This window comes from Pleurodeles waltl, chromosome 8, assembly GCF_031143425.1.
Source record: "Pleurodeles waltl isolate 20211129_DDA chromosome 8, aPleWal1.hap1.20221129, whole genome shotgun sequence".
NCBI lineage: Eukaryota > Metazoa > Chordata > Amphibia > Caudata > Salamandridae > Pleurodeles > Pleurodeles waltl.
In genome coordinates this window covers 279,975,072-279,993,146 of record NC_090447.1, presented here as the reverse complement: position 1 = coordinate 279,993,146, position 18,075 = coordinate 279,975,072, and the positions used below count along the sequence as shown (strand labels likewise).

The 18,075-nt window shown below is 45.0% G+C and overlaps 1 protein-coding gene across 1 annotated transcript in view; it reads left to right on the top strand.

The window, feature by feature from the left end:
- Positions 1–18,075, top strand: part of GBE1 (1,4-alpha-glucan branching enzyme 1) — a 745,843-nt gene that overhangs the window by 618,640 nt on the left and 109,128 nt on the right. Inside the window, exon 13 of the mRNA XM_069204143.1 lies at positions 9,016–9,200. Coding sequence (XP_069060244.1) covers positions 9,016–9,200 — 185 coding nt within the window. The remainder of the gene's footprint in view (positions 1–9,015; positions 9,201–18,075) is intronic.

Here is an 18,075-nt window from a genome sequence, read left to right as displayed (position 1 = left end):
ATGGTTTGGGGATGTCTCTGGGCTCTGCATTAACGGGCAGAAATCCCTCCTCTTTCCATTGCAGCAGGGGACCCCCTGGACCACAAACGTCCGGAATCTGGGGTGGTCCTCGACCACGTTTCGCTATCTGGGCGTCAAGATATACTATGAACTGAGGGACCTTTTAGAGGTCAATGTGAATAGTGCGATACAGAAACTAAGCAGATGCCCAATTCTTGAAGACACTGCCGCTATCGGTAATCGGTCGAGTAGCTCTGGTGAAGATGGTGGCACTGCCAAGACTGCTGTATGGCTTCTCGACCTTGCCTGTACTGATCCCCCGATCATCCTTCAAGGAAATTGACTGTATCCTTACTAGCCTTATTTAGGGGGCGGGATGCCACAGTTCGGCCCTGCACAAACTCCAATGACCTACAGCGGAGGGGGGACTGGCAGCTCCAGATATGGAATTATACTACCAGCAGGCCAGCTTCAGTGGCTGGCTAAAGAATGGCATGTGGCGACATCAGGGGCGGCAGGGGAACCTCTGGAGGAGTACTCAGTAACTAGCCTTATTTAGGGGGCGGGATGCCACAGTTCGGCCCTGCACAAACTCCAATGACCTACAGCGGAGGGGGGACTGGCAGCTCCAGATATAGAAATATACTACCAGCAGGCCAGCTTCAGTGGCTGGCTAAAGAATGGCATGTGGCGACATCAGGGGCGGCAGGGGAACCTCTGGAGGAGTACTAGAAGTAACAACCCTTGCGGGGTTACTCCTCGCACCTACGGGTAAGAGGGAGACTAGACCGCTTGACCTTTGGGTCATAAGTACCTGTTGGAAGCGTAGCCTACAGCGCACACGAACCACATCCCCATACTCACCGAATATCCAACTGACGTCCCTGACCCTGCGTCCTGGGGGGAACTCCATAGAGGGGATCACAAAACTAGGCACATATGGTGTTACCGTGGTGGGGGAATCTCTTTAGAGACAGAGAGCTGATGACATACGCAGACATGATGACACACTACGGAATGCCACAGGGGATGTTCCTCATGCACAGGTCATTAATAGCATTAATACAGCGACATTGGAAACAGGGACTGAGGGAACCCTCCACACACGCTGGATGCCAGGTCATCTGCACAATAGCGGGGGACAAGAAGGTGGTATCTACAATTTACAAAACACTACAAAAAGATACACTATCCCCTCTCGAAAATCTAAAGACCCTTTGGCAAGCGGACATTGAGGAGCACATAGATGACGTACGCTGGGGAAACATCACAACCCATGTTTACAAAGTATCTAGGAATGCCCGTTTTAAACTGATTAACATATACATATACCACAGAGCATATCTCAACCCTGCAAAAATAGCATCAATATAGAACCCCAACAAAGGATGCCCTAGATGCGCAGAGCAAAAGGCGGACCTGATACATATGCTATCGAAATGTAGAGCTTTAAAACAATACTGGGACGAGGTTATAAACGACATTATGATAATGACAACTAGGAAGCTCGGAACCACCCCAGTGGTGGCACTGCTGGGAGGTTTTACCAGACCTCACCCTAAGAGAACCACAACTAAGTACATAGACTTCGCATAGATCCTATCAAAAAGGGAGATCACAATGCACTGGAAGAACCCCAGAGGCCTACAAACATCTAGATGGTGGGACGCACTAATCAAATGGGCCGAAGCTGAGGAAGAGGCACTACACCAGGAGACGGCAAGAGGGGCTGGGAGCGTAGAGGGGGTACAGCAGTGGGACAGCCTGCTTGATCGCTTAAAGGACCCAACAGCCGACTCTCGGGGACAAAGCGCATCCTCGGAGGAGTCAGATTCGGCTGAGAACAGTGTCACTAGCTCACGCAGAGGCTAGTGCCAGGCAATCACTGGATGTGACTAAGGGTGACAGTGTCCGGGAGGAAGGAGCACCAGGATCTGAGCTGAAATAGAAGTATGGGGTGGGGGGGTGGGTGTTGAGGGACAAACTGTCTTTTGATTGATTGTTGATAAAATGACAAAAATAAATATATAAATATATATATATATATATATATATATATATATATATATATAAGATCAGGAATGACCGGGCCCAAGCCATTCTTGTGGCTATGGACTGGGCACAAATAGTATGGTATCCCGAGCTCTTGAACCTGGCCATCGATCCTCCGATCAGACTGCCCCTTCAGGAGGATCTTCTGTTGTAGCAGCATGGGACGGATCGCCACTTGAAGCTGTCCAGTCTCCACCTTCTTGTGTGGAGATTGAAAGGTGGCAGTTGACAGCTTTTGACCATCCATCCGAAGTCTGCGATGTTATCTTGGCAGCCAGACATGCCTCCACCAAAATAGTATGTGCCTGCAGATTGAACATGTTTGTGCATGATGTTCAGACAAGTCTGTTGACCCCCCCCCCATCTGGTCCTCTTTCCGAAATACTTTTGTTTGTCCTTTCTCTGGCCCAGCAGGGCTCTGCTCTGGGCACCCTCAAGGGTTATTTGTCACCTCGGCCTTTCTCCAATATTGCCTGATCAACCTTCTTTACTTAAATCTCCTATTGTTGGAAGATTTCTTATAGTTCATACCTATCTAATGTGCACTCCTTTTGTGACACTTCATAACTGCTGACTTCGCCTGCTTACTGTAAAAACAGTCTTCCTGCAGCTATCACCTCTGCCCGCAGAGTAAATGTACTGCACGCACTTTCTTGAAAGTCATCTTTCATCTCCATCCACCCTGACAAGTTGGTGCTTCATACTAGCGCTTCATTTCTGCCTAAAGTGGTTGCACCCTTTGATGTAAGCCAATCAATCACTTTGCCTACTTTTTGAGCACCGCCTCATCCTTCTAAGGAACTGCCTGGACCCAAAAAGAGCACTGGCATTCTATCTTGATTGTACAAGAGAGTTTCAGGTGGATGATCAAGTCTTTGTAGGCTATGTAGGTGCAAAGAAAGGTTAGACAGTGCAGAAGAGAACCCTCTCTAGATGGGTTGTTGTTAATCCTGAATGCCTTAGGGAGGTCATCCTCCAACTCTTTGCCTGCCTTCCTCCACTTTTCTGATACTGTTTTTGTTGGTTCCAGATCTCTACGCACTTTACCACTGCTAACCAGTGCTAAAGTGCATATGCTGTCTCCCTTAAACATGGTAACATTGGCTCATACCCAACTTGTATATTTCATTTACTTGTAAGTCCCTAATAAAGTGCACTACATATGCCCAGGGCCTGTAAATCAAATGCTACTAGTGGGCCTGCAGCACTGATTGTGCCACCCACACAAGTAGCCCCTTACCCATGCCTCAGTCCTGCCATAATAGCCTGTGTGTGCAGTTTCACTGCCACTTTGACTTGGCATTTAAAAGTGCTTGCCAAGCCTTAAATTCCCCATTTTCTACACATAAATCACCTCTAAGGTAGGCCCTAGGTATCCCATAAGACAGGGTGCTATGTAGGTAAAAGGCAGGACACTTATCTGTGTGTTTTATATGTCCTGGTAGTGGAAAACTCCTAAATTTGTTTTCCACTACTGTTAGGCCTGCTCCTTTCATAGGCTAGCATTGGGGCTAACCTTAAATACTGTTTGAGTGGTAGATTCTGATCAGAAAGGGGTAAACATGTCATGTTTAGTATGGCCAGAATGGTAATACAAAACCCTGCTTATTGCGGAGGTTGGAGTTTATATTACTATTTTAAAAATGCCACTTTTAGAAAGTGAACATTTCTCTGCACTTAAAATCCATGTGTGCCTTACAGCCTGTCTCCAATAAACGCCTGGGCTTGGCTGGTTGACAGCTTCCTTGTGCATTTCACCCAGACAACCACAAACACAGGATACTCAGTCACACCTGCACTCATCTGCATAGTGAATGGGGCTTCCGGGGCTGGAAGGGTGGAGGGGCCTGACACTTACATTTCAAAGTGTAGAGGCCTGCCCTCACTCAATGGACTGCCAAATCCCCTACTGGGACTCTGGCAGACAGACCTGTACTGAAAGGGGACCTTGTTCACTTCAAAACCACTCTTTGAAGTCTCTCCCACTTCAAAGGCATTTTTGGATATATAAACTGGGTCTCTGACCCCAATAAATCAGACACTTTTGGACCAGATCCTGCAACCTGTCATGAGGAACCGCCTGGCTGCCCAAAGGACTCACCTGGACTGCCTTGCTGTGAAGGACCGCTGCCTTGCTGGCCTCTGACTTTGCTAAGGCGTGCTCTCCAAGGGTTTGGATTGAGCTTGCCTCCTGTTTTCTGACATCTCCGGGCCAAAAAGACTTCATCACTTCAAAGAAACTCCTTAAGCACTGAAAATCGATGCACGGGCTGCCGAAAACCACACACAGCTTGCCCTGTGACGAGAAAATCACTGCACAGCTGCACCGGAATGACGCAGCCTGACTGAGTGAAGAATCAATGCAGCGCCTGCTGTGTGACAGAAAATTCTATGCATCATCTATCGGATCAATGCAGCACCTGTGACTTCATCCCGCACACCCCGAATTTCCACGCATCATCCCTGGGCATCAGAAGAACCCCGCATCGCAGTGAGGACCCAATACTGTGTGCAAGAAATCGACGCAAAGCCCCTTTCAGTGTGGAAAGAAACAACGCATTGTCTGTGCCACGTCGCAAAATCTGACGTACACCTTATTTTTCCACGCATCACCTGTGAACTCCAACATTCTAAACCAAGCTTTAATTACATTTAATTCTACTGATTGTCACCCTGTTACAGAGTCCGTTTGGAGCCAAAAGAGTTTCATTATAAAACATGCAAGACACCACAGGAGAGGGACTGGAAGGGGTATAGACAGACACACTAAGGAATGATTTTCTCCATTTTGATTCATGGGTAACAGTGCATTCTGAGACAAAGATATGCCAAACATTGCGGGGAGTGGTCATAGCAAGAGGAGGCAGCTTTATTACTATTGGTTGTGGTGTCCCTCTTTCCTGCAAGTTCAGATTGGAGGATAAGTATGGCAGAGCTGCAGAATCTTTTCAGATCACTGCCTGGAAGAGGAAGGACTACCCCGCTGGACCCTTTGTACTGCACCATAGAAGGCCTGCTCTTTGAAAGACTGCACCTGCCTCATTCACAAGGCTCTACGAAGAAAGAACTGTCTGACTCAAAGGAAAAGTATTGGATTCCCTGATCAGCAACAGGTACAACAGAGCTGGAAGATGTTACCTGCCAAGCCAAAGAGAGGATCTCCCCAGTTGATCAGTTGCAACTGGATTTTTCCTGGATTGGTCAGGTGCCTTGTGGGAAAGTGAGTCCCAACCCTCAAAAGACAATCCGTAGTCTCTAAACCCTTGACTTGAGATAGTGAGCACTTAATTTCCCCCAAAAGAGCTCAGAAACTACCAGATTTTAGAGTTTGGAAACTTTGCAAACTTTTGCAGAAAAGTTGCAGGAGAAGATTGGTTTGATGTCTACAGTCAAGCCACCATTGTCGACTGGCGAATCGGCCTGACCATGCTGGTTTGCCCCCTGGAAAAATCTGGAACTACTTGCTGTAGACGCTGAGGAGAAAGAATTCCAGAGGCTCGCTGAGGTATTGCGCTGCAGCGGGTTACTATTGTCGAATCGAAAACTGGATCCAAGGAACCTCCGGCACCCTTCATTGAGAGAAAAGCTCCATGAAAAACACTACGGGCCTCATTTAGATCTCAGCCAAAATCTAAATACCATAGGAAACAATGGTATTTAGATAGCAGCAAAGGAGATATATGTCACTGTTCTGACAGAGTGATCCCTCCTCTGAGGTCTAAATCAGGCTCTTAAGTCTGGAGGTAAACTTTTGACCAGGACCTGGCCCTCAGCCTATCTGATCCGTGCTCCATCACGGTCAGCCTAAAACTTTGTCTTTGTCCTGATCCAGCGCAACAATGTAGTGGCAAATGTCGCCTTAAGCTTTTTGGTGCTAGAATGCACAATTTGTATTTAATCTTTGAAAATTCATACCTCCTGTTCCCTACAGTGGATTTTTGTTGTTATGGTGTTGTTGTGAAGATACAAATATTCTCAATTTTTATAAATTGGTGTTGGTTTTTTTATTGTGTTGTGTTGTTAATTTATTTACTCTTTTTTTGGTAGTAAATGCTTTACATATACCTGTCCTGTTAATTAAGCCTGACTCCTCGTTTGCTAAGCTGCCAAGGGCTTAGCAAGGATTAATTTTATGAGACTTGATTGAACATATTAGTGACTGTGGTACTTTCTACTAGCTGACAGTGAATACACCCACCTAATAATAACTCTCTTACCTGCATCCAGGCTTTTGCCTGTAATGCCAAACTCCATATAGCATTCCTCCTGCTTCCATTCATTCTCCCACACTTCCCATTGGCCTTTCACAGCCCCTTATGCCCTGAGGACTGTAGTCTCAGCTTTCAGTGAAAGAGCAAAGAGCTAGCATTTTATTATCAGCAACTGCTACTCAGGGTTTGCCAGCATGTAGACAAATACTTTGTCAGCTGCAAGTATGAAGAAACCTATGACTGATAGGGGCGCCCATCATTGGTGACGCTGGAACCGCACCCTTGTTTATTGGTCCTCCTGAGTTTTGTAGAGATTTGAGACTGGCTAGAGGATACAGGGAGATAGATGGGTAATCTTCTGTCATTCCACTGCCTACTTTGTTGGAGACCAGAGAGAAGCAGTGGATCAGCTCTTGACACTGAATACAGAACCCATTTTTACTGCTTTGAAGTAAGAAAAGTAAACAAGCATTTGCAATGCAATAGGTCTCGCATTAGCGAAAGTTACAGCTATTGGTGTTATAAATGATAATGGCAACCTTACATTTGAGACAGTATAAATATTTAGCACATTAAACCTCTATCATAAATAAACTGTTTGTGCATTTCTTCATACACTTGGAATTGGACTGTAATGGTCTAATTCCAAAATAGCATTTGTAAGAAACATGGCTAAGTAACCTTATATTCAGCCCCTAAAGGGCATAATTACATACAAAATAATGATAAAGAACATTGAAGTGTAACTATATAATCACCCCCTTGAGGGCATAGTATATTACACATTTTCAGGCCCAGTAGGCCTTTCAAATATCATTTAACTGTGGAGTCAGTGGCACAAGGGTGCAGTGCTGCATGCCATGGTTAGATGTCCCTGTAAAGTCAACAGTAGACTGTGCAGTACAACTGTTTATATTTAGATGTCCTGTGGAGTCAACAGCAGAAGGTTCAGTACCACTGGTTGTGGCTAGGTGTTCCTGTGGAGCCAAAAGCATTTGGCATACAGTGTCACAGTATACTGCCAGAACAACTTCTGACGACAGAAGCTCAGAATGCCCGCCAAACCCAGAAACAGCTGGAGAAGTACCAGGTCCTCAGTGAAATGACTGAAATATTTAGCTATGCTGTTCATTAAACCATTGTCAGAAATAAGCTGTGTTTGTGCACACATTAAACCTTTATCTGAAATTAATTGTGTTTGTGCATTAGCAGAAAATGCAATACCACTGGTCGTGGCTAGATGTCCCTGTGGAGCCAACAGTAGTGCCTTGGGGCAATTATCATCCTTCAGCCCTTGGAGTGCATAGTGCATTACACATTTGTAGGCTGAGCATGGCTGCCAAAATATTATTACAAACAAAACCCTTATAACACACACTCCTCTGAGCTGTAACAACAAAAGTTCCAGCTCTAAGAGAGCTTAAATATATATTGAATGTTGGAAGAGGTTATGATTCTTGGGCCCTCTAACCTAGTGTGACCCACAAGAATGCCCGGACAGAAAGAACACAGTGTAGTGAATGTTTTGGTGATGGTGCCATTGCCCTAGGACCACCACAGGCTGAGTTATGTACAAAAACGTGTTGTAAAAGTAATGGCTGCAAAGCATCATGGAGGAAGTTTCCCTGAGTGCAGGGAATATTGTAGTATCTGCTCTCCTGCAGTGTGGGGAGAGCCGCTGTTGAGGATTCATTACTAGGTCGATTTCATGATATATAAAGCCACAAAAAAATTTACAAAGCACATGCACGACACAACTACTTGTAATTATGTATAGTAAGGACCAAGTGAAGGGCAAACACATGAAACAAACCACTTGCTTGAACATGAGTACTTATAAACATGAGAGGCAGGAAACAAAGAAAAATAGTCCATCCAATCAACAGAAAAACATTTCAGAAGTAATTAAACTGTACTTGGCCGGTGCTCCTCAGCCAAGTACTGGAAGTGACGTATTGGCTGCCAAACCAGTTAGAAGGTAGCAAAACAAGAGCGACACTGCCTTCAATCTATGGTAAGCAGCAGGCGGGAGCAAAGCCCTATTCTCCATCCAACAGGTCTTGCAGACACGCATGCGTTCTGTCTAGGCTCGATCTAAAAACCAAAAAAAGCACACAAAAAACAAAATGTGCTGCTGTTACTTCTCAGCAATTAATATATACATTTCTAATCTGATGTTCTGTAAAGTTTCTAAGCCATGCAAACATTATTTTTTGGAATATGCCATGACTTCATAGGAATGTTGATGCTTCTCCAGTGGATACAGTTTTTCCAAACTTACGGTAACAAAACTTTAGAATTCCTGTGGTGAATCTTCGTAGCATATATCTGTTATTTATCATGCCATCAAATAGTGAAAATAAAAATACAACTTCAAAACCTATAGTGGTGTGCATTGTATGTACGTATTGAAAATGTTATTGTCCTTTGATAGCATGTTTGTCTTTTAACATAGATGATAGGAAAACAATGTCAGTCACTATGTTTGTTTTTTCAAATTGTAATTTATAAAGTCTCGCTGACATTGTAACTGTTTAAAGTTCTTTCTTATTTTTCGATATAAAGATACAACATACTCTTTCAAAATGCTCTTTCAGTGAAGTTTGACACTCTTTTACTGACTCATTTGACTTTTTGAACCAGGTTTCCAAAATGCGCACGTCATTATTTTCCTATGTACCGCATATTCTTTTGTTTTAGTTTGCTGCAACCCTTTTGGCAATTAAAGTGTTAATTAATATTTTGAATACAGGTAACGAATTTGGGCACCCGGAATGGTTGGATTTCCCCAGGAAAGGAAATAACGAGAGTTACCATTATGCAAGGAGGCAGTTTCATTTAGCCACGGATATTCTTCTGCGCTATAGATTCCTGAATGATTTTGACAGAGATATGAATAAATTGGAAGACAAATTTGGCTGGCTAGCTGCTCCACCGGTAAGCTAAAGTACATGAATAATGCCTTGCACTATACACTGTGTACATGTTTGTAATGATGCCATTTCTAAATGTAGAATCAGTATATAACTTGATTAAATTCGGTTTATAGCTTGCTGTGTCATGCTATAAATAATATGGTGGGAACATCGCAAAGCTAGCTGTGCTCTGTGATGGCCTTTATCCCCTTAAATGCCAATGTGGTGCTATTCTAGGGGCTGCGTGTGGCCAGCAGGAATACAGAATTTGTTTAAAAGAGGACTAGCTGATGGAGCAGTGGCCTACTGGGATGAGGCTGCAGCCATTAATGATTCCTCCAGCTCGTTCCAGAAATAAGTTAGCCCTTGAGCTGTCAAGTTTGTGGCAGATAGCCAAAGCCTTCAAGTCTAGAGGTGGGCCGGAATGCACAGATTTGATACCACATTCCGAAAGTTCAGCAGAGTTTTGAGAGCCCCGGTGAGAACCTGCTCCCTGGGCTTCTTTTTTACATTTGTGGAAGGAGAAATTTGGAGAAATGAAGCCGCGTGGAAGCTGCAGAAGACACAAAAATCAGAATCCTGACAGTCAGTTGGCTGGTTCCTGGTGAAGGCTGGAAAGCATAGCAATTCATATTTCCAATCCTGGAGGATGAAAAGAAATTCCTCTTTCTCAGAGGTCCCCAGCCCCACTGACATGCTGCCAGGAAAATACAGAATGTCCAGAGAACAGAGGACCCTCATTGTCAAGGTGGGAAAGACTAATTATGGTCACTTTTCTAGAGATGCAACAGACCATGAAACACACAGGTTTTCTCTTGAATTGCTCTCTATCCACTTCTCCCTGATGAAGTTGGATAATAGGAGTGCAGGATGAATGGTACAAAAATGCCATTGGAAAAAGACCCACGAGAGTTAGTAATTTGAGGCCTGTACTGTTGCCGTTGTATCTCTCCTTGAGAGTAAATTTGAACAGTTGGTAATAGGCGAAAGGGAAGCAAGACTTAGAATGATGAGTCTCCCAGTATTGGAGACTTGACAGTGGATGTGCAAAGATATTTTAGTGGAATTGTTGGTGGAACAGAGAACGATTTAGTGATATGACACAAGCAGACTTCGTACCTAATAAAAGTTCTTCTGGGAGGGTTGTGAATGTTTGCATTATACTGACTTAACTAAGTGAACCACATCATATCCTACAAGCAGAGAAGCCAAGAATTCGGGCTTATTGGTTTGAGCCTCCAGATATCATATCTTTCCTTATCATGCGTATAAATTTGATGCAGAGGCAGGAATTGCAGTGTGTGAAAATGGAACTGTTGTTTATGGGCAGCAAAGAGTCTCTTTGGTTACGTTTGAAACTGTGTACACTGGAAGGTGTCAAATATATATATATTATTGAAACTAGCGGCTGCTAGGAAATATCTGAACTCTAAAAATTCTATTTTCAATGCAGGTGGAACTGAGCAGGCTTAATTGGACTAGGCCAACTATAAAAAGGCCTGAAAAAATTGATGAATGGAGATTTTTAATACTGTTCTCTTTAGGCTATCATAAGGCTCATGTTTAGAGATGTTTTCTTGTATTCTTACTTTTCTGAGCCCCCTCCTTCTACATTGGAGTGGGATATTAGCCAGACATTCAAGTAGTTGAGCACAGAGTTGAAATCTGTGTATCTAGTCCTTGCAACGTAATAGATATTTTTTATTTCAGTTACATACTGGAGGTTATTATGCCAAATCATATTATCTCATGTGTTAGGAGTTTGTATTATTTAATACACTATAGAGAAAATATTTCTAATATATTTCGAAAGGTTTTATTGTATATATTCCTCCATTCTACTGCATGTCATGTACCTCCATCACTAATGTAAAAAATCAGATGTCTACATTCCATGTGCACTTTGTATCAAACTGGTTTCTCAGATGAGCGAAAGGCTGTGCTCACCATTATGTGCTTGGTCTCTCACCATCTGTTCTAACTAAATGAGGCAAGAGAAGGACGATCCTGAGGAGTTGAAAATGATGATGATGATTTAGATTATCCGAACGTTTCTCTTGGTCCTGCAGATACAGGGATCGCATAACACTCAAATTAAGAAATATAGAGATCCCTATTAACTGAGACTCCGGATACAGAGCCTGCAATGGAAACCTAGCCTCACAAAGCTTCTCTGACTCCGTGGGTAAAGCTTAACAGTCAAGGCCTAGCCCAAGGGAGGTGGAGTAAGATGGGTGTAGTTACACTACAAGACAATTAACAGTTTCTTTAACAATGTCAAAGTCCACCTAGTGTTCTGGTTACAAAACTCTATAATCGAAACTCAATGATCTATCAATATATTCTCAATGTTAATGATTAGTCAAATCATAAAACGTACCCAACATAATCAACAATGGAACCATATCATTATGCAACGTAGTAATAAGGCCACAGCCCATACCTCTGTTAACTGTGTAATGTTTGCAGTCAATAGATGATCATGAACATTGACGAAATCGAGAAGCGAAAAGCACAATTCCATAACCAATGGAGTTTTAACCTGTTGAAGGGTTAAGCATGGTTTATAAGTTATATGTTATTGTTGTAGCATATGGGTTCCACCCATTGTAATCCCCCTGGATTTATTTCTTCTGGACAACCTAATTTTGGACTTTTACTGTGTGTGGTTCTCATCAATGAAGTCCCACACACTGTAGAGGCTACATGTACAAAATTCATAGCAATTTGCGATTCGCAAAACCTGATCTACAACAATGTCAATGACACTGTTTGCGATTCCCAATGGGGTCGCAAATGACCTACCTCATGAATATTCATGAGGTAGGTCGCAATTTGCGACCCCATTGGAATGGCCGCCCTCACAGGGATGATGCCTGCTGGAGACAGCAGACCACCATGTCTGTGACTGCTTTTAAATAAAGCATTTTTTTTTTTTTTTTTAATGCAGCCCGTTTTCCTTAAAGGAAAACGAGATGCATTTCAAAATCAAAAATGAAAAGTTTTCTTTTCATTTTTTCAGAGCAGGCAGTGGTCTGTGGGACCACTGCCTGCTCGGAAAAAATATTTTTGCTGACATTCACAAAGGGGAACGGGCCCCATGGGGACCCCTACTCGTTTGCGAATAGGTTAGCACCAGTTTGATACTGGTGCTAACTGCGATTGTTTAGCGACTGCATTTGTGGTCACAAAACAATCATACATACCATCTGGATTCGGTATTAGGATGGGATGCCCTTGTGATGCCCCTTCCTAATACCGAATCGCAAAACCCAAACTGTGATTCAGTAACAAGTTACCGAATCGCAGTTTGGGCTTTGCACATCCCAAATAGCATTTTACAAGTTGCAAATGGCCTGATTCGCCATTTGAGACTTGAAAAATGCTTCGTACATCTGACCCTAAGTTCGGTGAGAATGGACTGAGTGGGCTAACCGCCAGAGTCTGCCTTTTAAGATAAGGTTCACTGCTACGCAGCTACAGAAAAAGGCTCTGGAGTGGTTGAACAGGAACACATGAACATCTGAATGTGCACATGTGTGTGGGTTGAGCATTTTAAACTCTCATTGAGCTCAGCCTAGTGTCTGGGTAGAGGTAGCCCTTTGCAGGAGAGACCCTTAAGGGTTTGTTGTTGGCCTGATATAGGTATTATAATATAAGTGGGGATTCATAGTGTACATGTGTACTGATTATTGAAAAGTATGTGTGCTCAATGGAATTATACAAAAGTACTGTTTCACCCTAATTGGGCTGAGAGATACAGGTCCCTTACCAGTCCAGTAAAAATGTACCCTGAGCTCAGATCTAAAGCCACTTTTGTGAATCTGTACTTCTTATGGCACTTGGACATTTGTCATATTTCTCTGGATGACCTCATAATGAGATTCCATGCCTTTGTCTCTCTGCTGAGAAAGTTAATTACTCTCTTGCCAGCTGGAGGATCAAAGGCCTCCCCACACAATAGAATCATTTATCAGTGTGTGGACTTGTTCCTGGGAAACCTGCAACCTTTCACATTGCACCTGGTCCGAAGTCTCACAGCAAAGAAAGGCAGCCAGGCCTTTGACAACAATCACTATAGGTGTCCCCCTTTAATGTTTTTGAGGGAAGGGATCAAGCAGCTGTGGCAGTTGGGGCAGGGCGTAGTCTATCATGCAAGGTCTTTCAGGAGAACACTTGAAATTGCCATGTTGGAATGTTACAGAATGCTGTGCAAGAGGGCTGGGGAGGGGTGGAATTATGTGCCACCTTAGGTTTGGGCAAGTTTGCCTACCTACTAGAACTTTACTCCCCTATTTAAAAACCCTGCACAAGGAAGAGACAGTAGAGAACTTTCAGGACCTGGGAGTGACTATGCCAGTGGAATGACCAGCTAGAAGGAAAAGTCAGCTGCTCCATGTAGGAGGCTGCCTGGTTTGTAGTGGGTACCGAAGGTACTTACACCTTATGCCAGGTCCAGTTATCCCTTATTAGTGAAATCTAGGCAGTGTTCTAGCAGCTTAGGCAGTTTAGAGGTAGCTGTAGCAGAGCAGCTTAGGCTGAACTAGGAGACAGGCAAAGCTCCTGCAATACCACTATAGTTACACAATAAAAAGACAATATTCAAGGTTACCAAAAATAAAGGCACTTTATTTTAGTGACAGAAGGCCAAAAATATCTTGGAGGCAATACTCTTTCTGGAGGTAAGTATTATACACAATATATGCACTAGTAACCAAAATCAGGTAAGTAAACAGTCATAGAATAGTGCAAACAGTAGAAATACAATAGATTGCAGTGGGCCTAGGGGCAACACAAACCATATACAAAAATAGTGGAATGCGAATCATGAATTCCCCCTAGGCAAGTGTAGTATGTAGAGGAGTGCTGAGAGTGTAAGAAAGTGCCAAAGGTAAGAAACGTACCCCACCCCAGAGCCCAGGAAAGCAGGAGTAAAGGACAGAAGTTTCCTCAGGACACACTACAAGTTGTGATAAGAGATTTTGCAAGAACCAAGCAAGACTGCAGGAACAAACAATGGATTCCTGGACCTGAAGACCTGTGGAGAGAGGAGATCAAGTCCAGAAGTCGAAGAAGAGTCCAGGAAGGACAGGAGCCCCTGCCAACCTAGAAGATGGTGAAAAAGTGGATTCTCCTGTAAGAAGAGTACAGAAGAGCACCAAAAAAGATGGCTGCGGGTTCCTGCTCGGTGCAGGTGATGTCCCACGTCGAATTGTTGGATGTAGGTTGTTTGTGCCACTGGATTCCACCAACAAACCTTGGTTCAAGCAAGTACGTGGCTTGTGTCAAAATGGAGCTGCCTGGACCCAGGAGGGACCTGGGGGGGTCTCAACTCAGACTGAGGAGGGAGAGGCGGCTCTCAGCACTTCAGAGAGCCCACAGACGACTAGGCAGCACCCACGGGAGTCCCAGAACATGGGGACAAAGAAGATGTTAAGTGATTGTCGCAGCACTACAAAGGAAGGTCGCACGCCATCGCAGAACAACTCAGCAAGTTGTGCGTCACAGGATGGAGTGCTGGGGACCTGGGCTACACTGTGCATAAAGGATTCTTGGAAGAAGTGAACAGAAGCCCAAAGAGCTGGAGAAGATGCAGTGCACAGGGGTACTGTTGCCGCAACGGGGAGGCAACCTCTTACGTCCACCAAACTTGGACAGCTGGACTTTAGGACAGTCTGGGTCACATCGGTCCACCACCTGTGTTCCAGGAAGCATGCTCGTCATCAGGAGAGGAGTCCCAGAGTACCGGTCGTCATCGCAGAAGGGTGCCTGCTGAAGCAGGGAAGTGACTTTGTCACTTCATGGGAAATTCTTTCGGTTCTTTTGGTGCAGGATGAAGACAGGCAGTCCTGAGGGTGCACACGTTGGGAACGTTTGCAAATGTTGGCTGGAGCTGAAGTTGCAGGTCACAGGAGTCATCCTGGATACTTTGTTGCAGTTACAGCAGTTCCTGGAGCTGTCTGTGGTTGATCAGAGGGTCAGAAGCTGAAGTAGAAGATGCAGAGCATTCCTGGAGGAGTCTTGTAAGCTGAATCTGAGGAAACACCCAGAGGAGAGACCCTAAATAGCCCTGGGAGGGGGATTGGCTACCTACCCAGGCATGCACCTATCAGGAGGGGGTCTCTGACATCACCTGCTGGCACTGGCCACTCTGAGGTCTCCAGAGTGTCCCCACACCATGGAATCCAAGATGACTAATGCCAGGGATAGACTGGAGGAACTCTGGGCACCACCACTGGGGTGGTGATGGACAGGGGAGTGGTTACACCCCTTTCTTTTGTCTAGTTTCGCACCAGAGCAGGGACTGAGGGTCCATGAACTGGTGTAGACTGACTTATGCAAGGAGGGCACCATCTGTACCCTTCAAAGCATTTCCAGAGGCTCTGGAAGGCTACCCCTCCCAAGCCTGGAACACCGATTTCCAAAGGGAGAGGGTGTAACACCCTTCTCCCAAAGGAAATGCATTGTTCTGCCTTGCAGGGATTGAGCTGTGCAGTCCCCAGGAGAGCAGAAACCGGTCTGTGAGTTGGCAGCAGCTGGGGCTGCAGTTGAAACCTCAGCGAGCTGGTTTGGCAGTACTGGGGATCCATGGTGGAGCCACCAGGTTGCATGGGATTGACCCCACCCCCCGTACCAGATTTGGGATGGGGGGATAATTCCATGTTCTTAGACACCTCACATGGCCATATTCGGAATCACCATTGTGAAGCTACATATATGTAGTGCACACGTGTAATAGTATCCCCGCACTCACGAAGTCTGGGGAATTGGCCGTGGGCAACGTGGGGGCACCTTTGCTTGTGCAAGGGTGCCCTCACACATAGTAACTTTGCACCTAGCCTTCAGTAATTAAAGGGTAGACTTTTAGATGACTTATAAGTTACTTAAGTGCAGGGAAAATGACTGTGAAATAGTGTGGGCACTATTTTACTCAGGCTACAGTGGCAGTCCTGAAGAAAGGTTTGTCTGAGCTCCTTATGGTTGGCAAAAGAAATGCTGCAGCCCATAAGGATCTCCTGGAACACCAATGCCCTGGGTACGTAGGTACCATAAACTAGGGACTTATAAGGGAGGGTCCAGTGTGCCAATCAGAGTTGGGATATGGCGTCATTAAACTATAGTGACAAAGTTGGTAAGTAGAAGGCATAAGCACTGGAGTTCTGGTTAGCAGAACTTCAGTGACACAGTTAAGCATACTGCCAACACACACACAGGCCACAAACTGAGCACTGGGGTCCTGAATAACAGGATCCCAGTGAGACAGGCAAAACATACTGACAAACAGGCAGAAATTGGGGGTAACATGCCAAGAAAGATGGTACTTTCCTACACTCCACTGAAAAGATGGACATAAGGACTTTTGGATTCCAGCTGGCCCAAGCAACTGGTATTGTTTTTTCCATGCAGAGGCCACTAACCCCTCTGTCCCCCCACAGACCTTCCCCCAGTGCCCTCCGAAGAACAGTAGAGGGATTGACCTGCTGTGCTTCTTGGGACTGATCTTGCGTATTGTGACCTCCAACAGATTGAGACTACCTACTCCAACTCTGACATTCTGGTGCCCAGCAAGGTGGCCAACGCATTTTGGCCCTGGGAGAGCAACAGGGAGGGTATTCTGCTGGCAAGCTGCAGGGAGGCTTCTGAGGAAGCCCCCTGCAAAATCAGGTGTCAGGAGTCCAGACAGAGGTCAGTTCCATATTCAGCCACTAAAAGGCAGGAGGGCAAACTCTGGGATTTCCCTGATTAAAGAAAAAGCAGTGAAACCAAGATCCAAGAAGTAAACTAAAGATTAGAGGCAAGAGGGCCTGAAGCAAATATTCCTGGTGGCTGTAGCTCACCACCAGTGCTTAAACACCAAGATCAATAAAATCATCCCAATGGACTGAGAGAAATGGTCTATAGCAGTTGGTCCCCCAAGGAAAATGAGCGGGAAATGGAGCCATTAATGCTCTGCCACAATCTTTAGATTTTCCCCTGTGGAGCTCTTAGGCCCAAACCAAATTACCTCTCCTTTGAGTAACTATCTCAGATGCTCCCCCATCTCCCAGGAGGCAAATGAAACTAAAGAAGCACAACAGTGCTCTTACATAAAGCACTGTTCCTCGGAGTTTTAATCTGAGGACCAGGTTTGTTGAGGAAATGGCCTTGACATGGGTACAAGTAGGGGGAAGAATCATCCCTGAATGGAAACCCATCTGAAGCCTGCAGGTGGGGAAAGAGAACGCCTGCTCCAGTGCTGCCATAGGAAGGTGTTGGTCGGGTGTGGCGTCGGAAGGGACTCAGCAGGTTTGGGCTACCACACCTCTCCCAGACATGAGCACACACCACACACCCCATCAGAGTTGTAGGGGTGCCTAGCATTTACGAAAATAAAGAGAAGGTGTGGAGCAATGTTACGTTACAAAATCAAAAAGAAAAACTAGGCTCAGGGCAAAGTCATACCCTAAGTCTCTAGCAGCACTCATTTACATATTTGGTGTGTGGTATGCCAGAGGGCAGGAGGACCGCAGCATTTACCTGTTTGTGTTTGGAGGCCAGCCTGGGGCAGTGGTAAGTCCTCAAGGATCATGGGGAGTGTTTTCTACCAGAATTAAATCACAATTATAAGTCTCCCAGTTCCTTTTGTACATGACCTTGGGGGACTTTTCAGCTGAGTTGCAAGCACTCTTGTAGCTTTGGCTTTTGTAAAAAGGCACTGGAATGTGGGGACCCTTGTTGGCTGATGCTAAGGTGGCACTTGCAGCTTCATACTCTGGAATCACCAACTTAAGCAGTATCAATGCAGCTCTGGATTCAAAGTGTGGTCAGTGAGCTGTAAACAGTTCTAATTTAATTCACAAAGCCAGGCAATTGGGAAGCTGCCCACTGTAATTCAGTCAGTGTTTTGTTGACTGTTC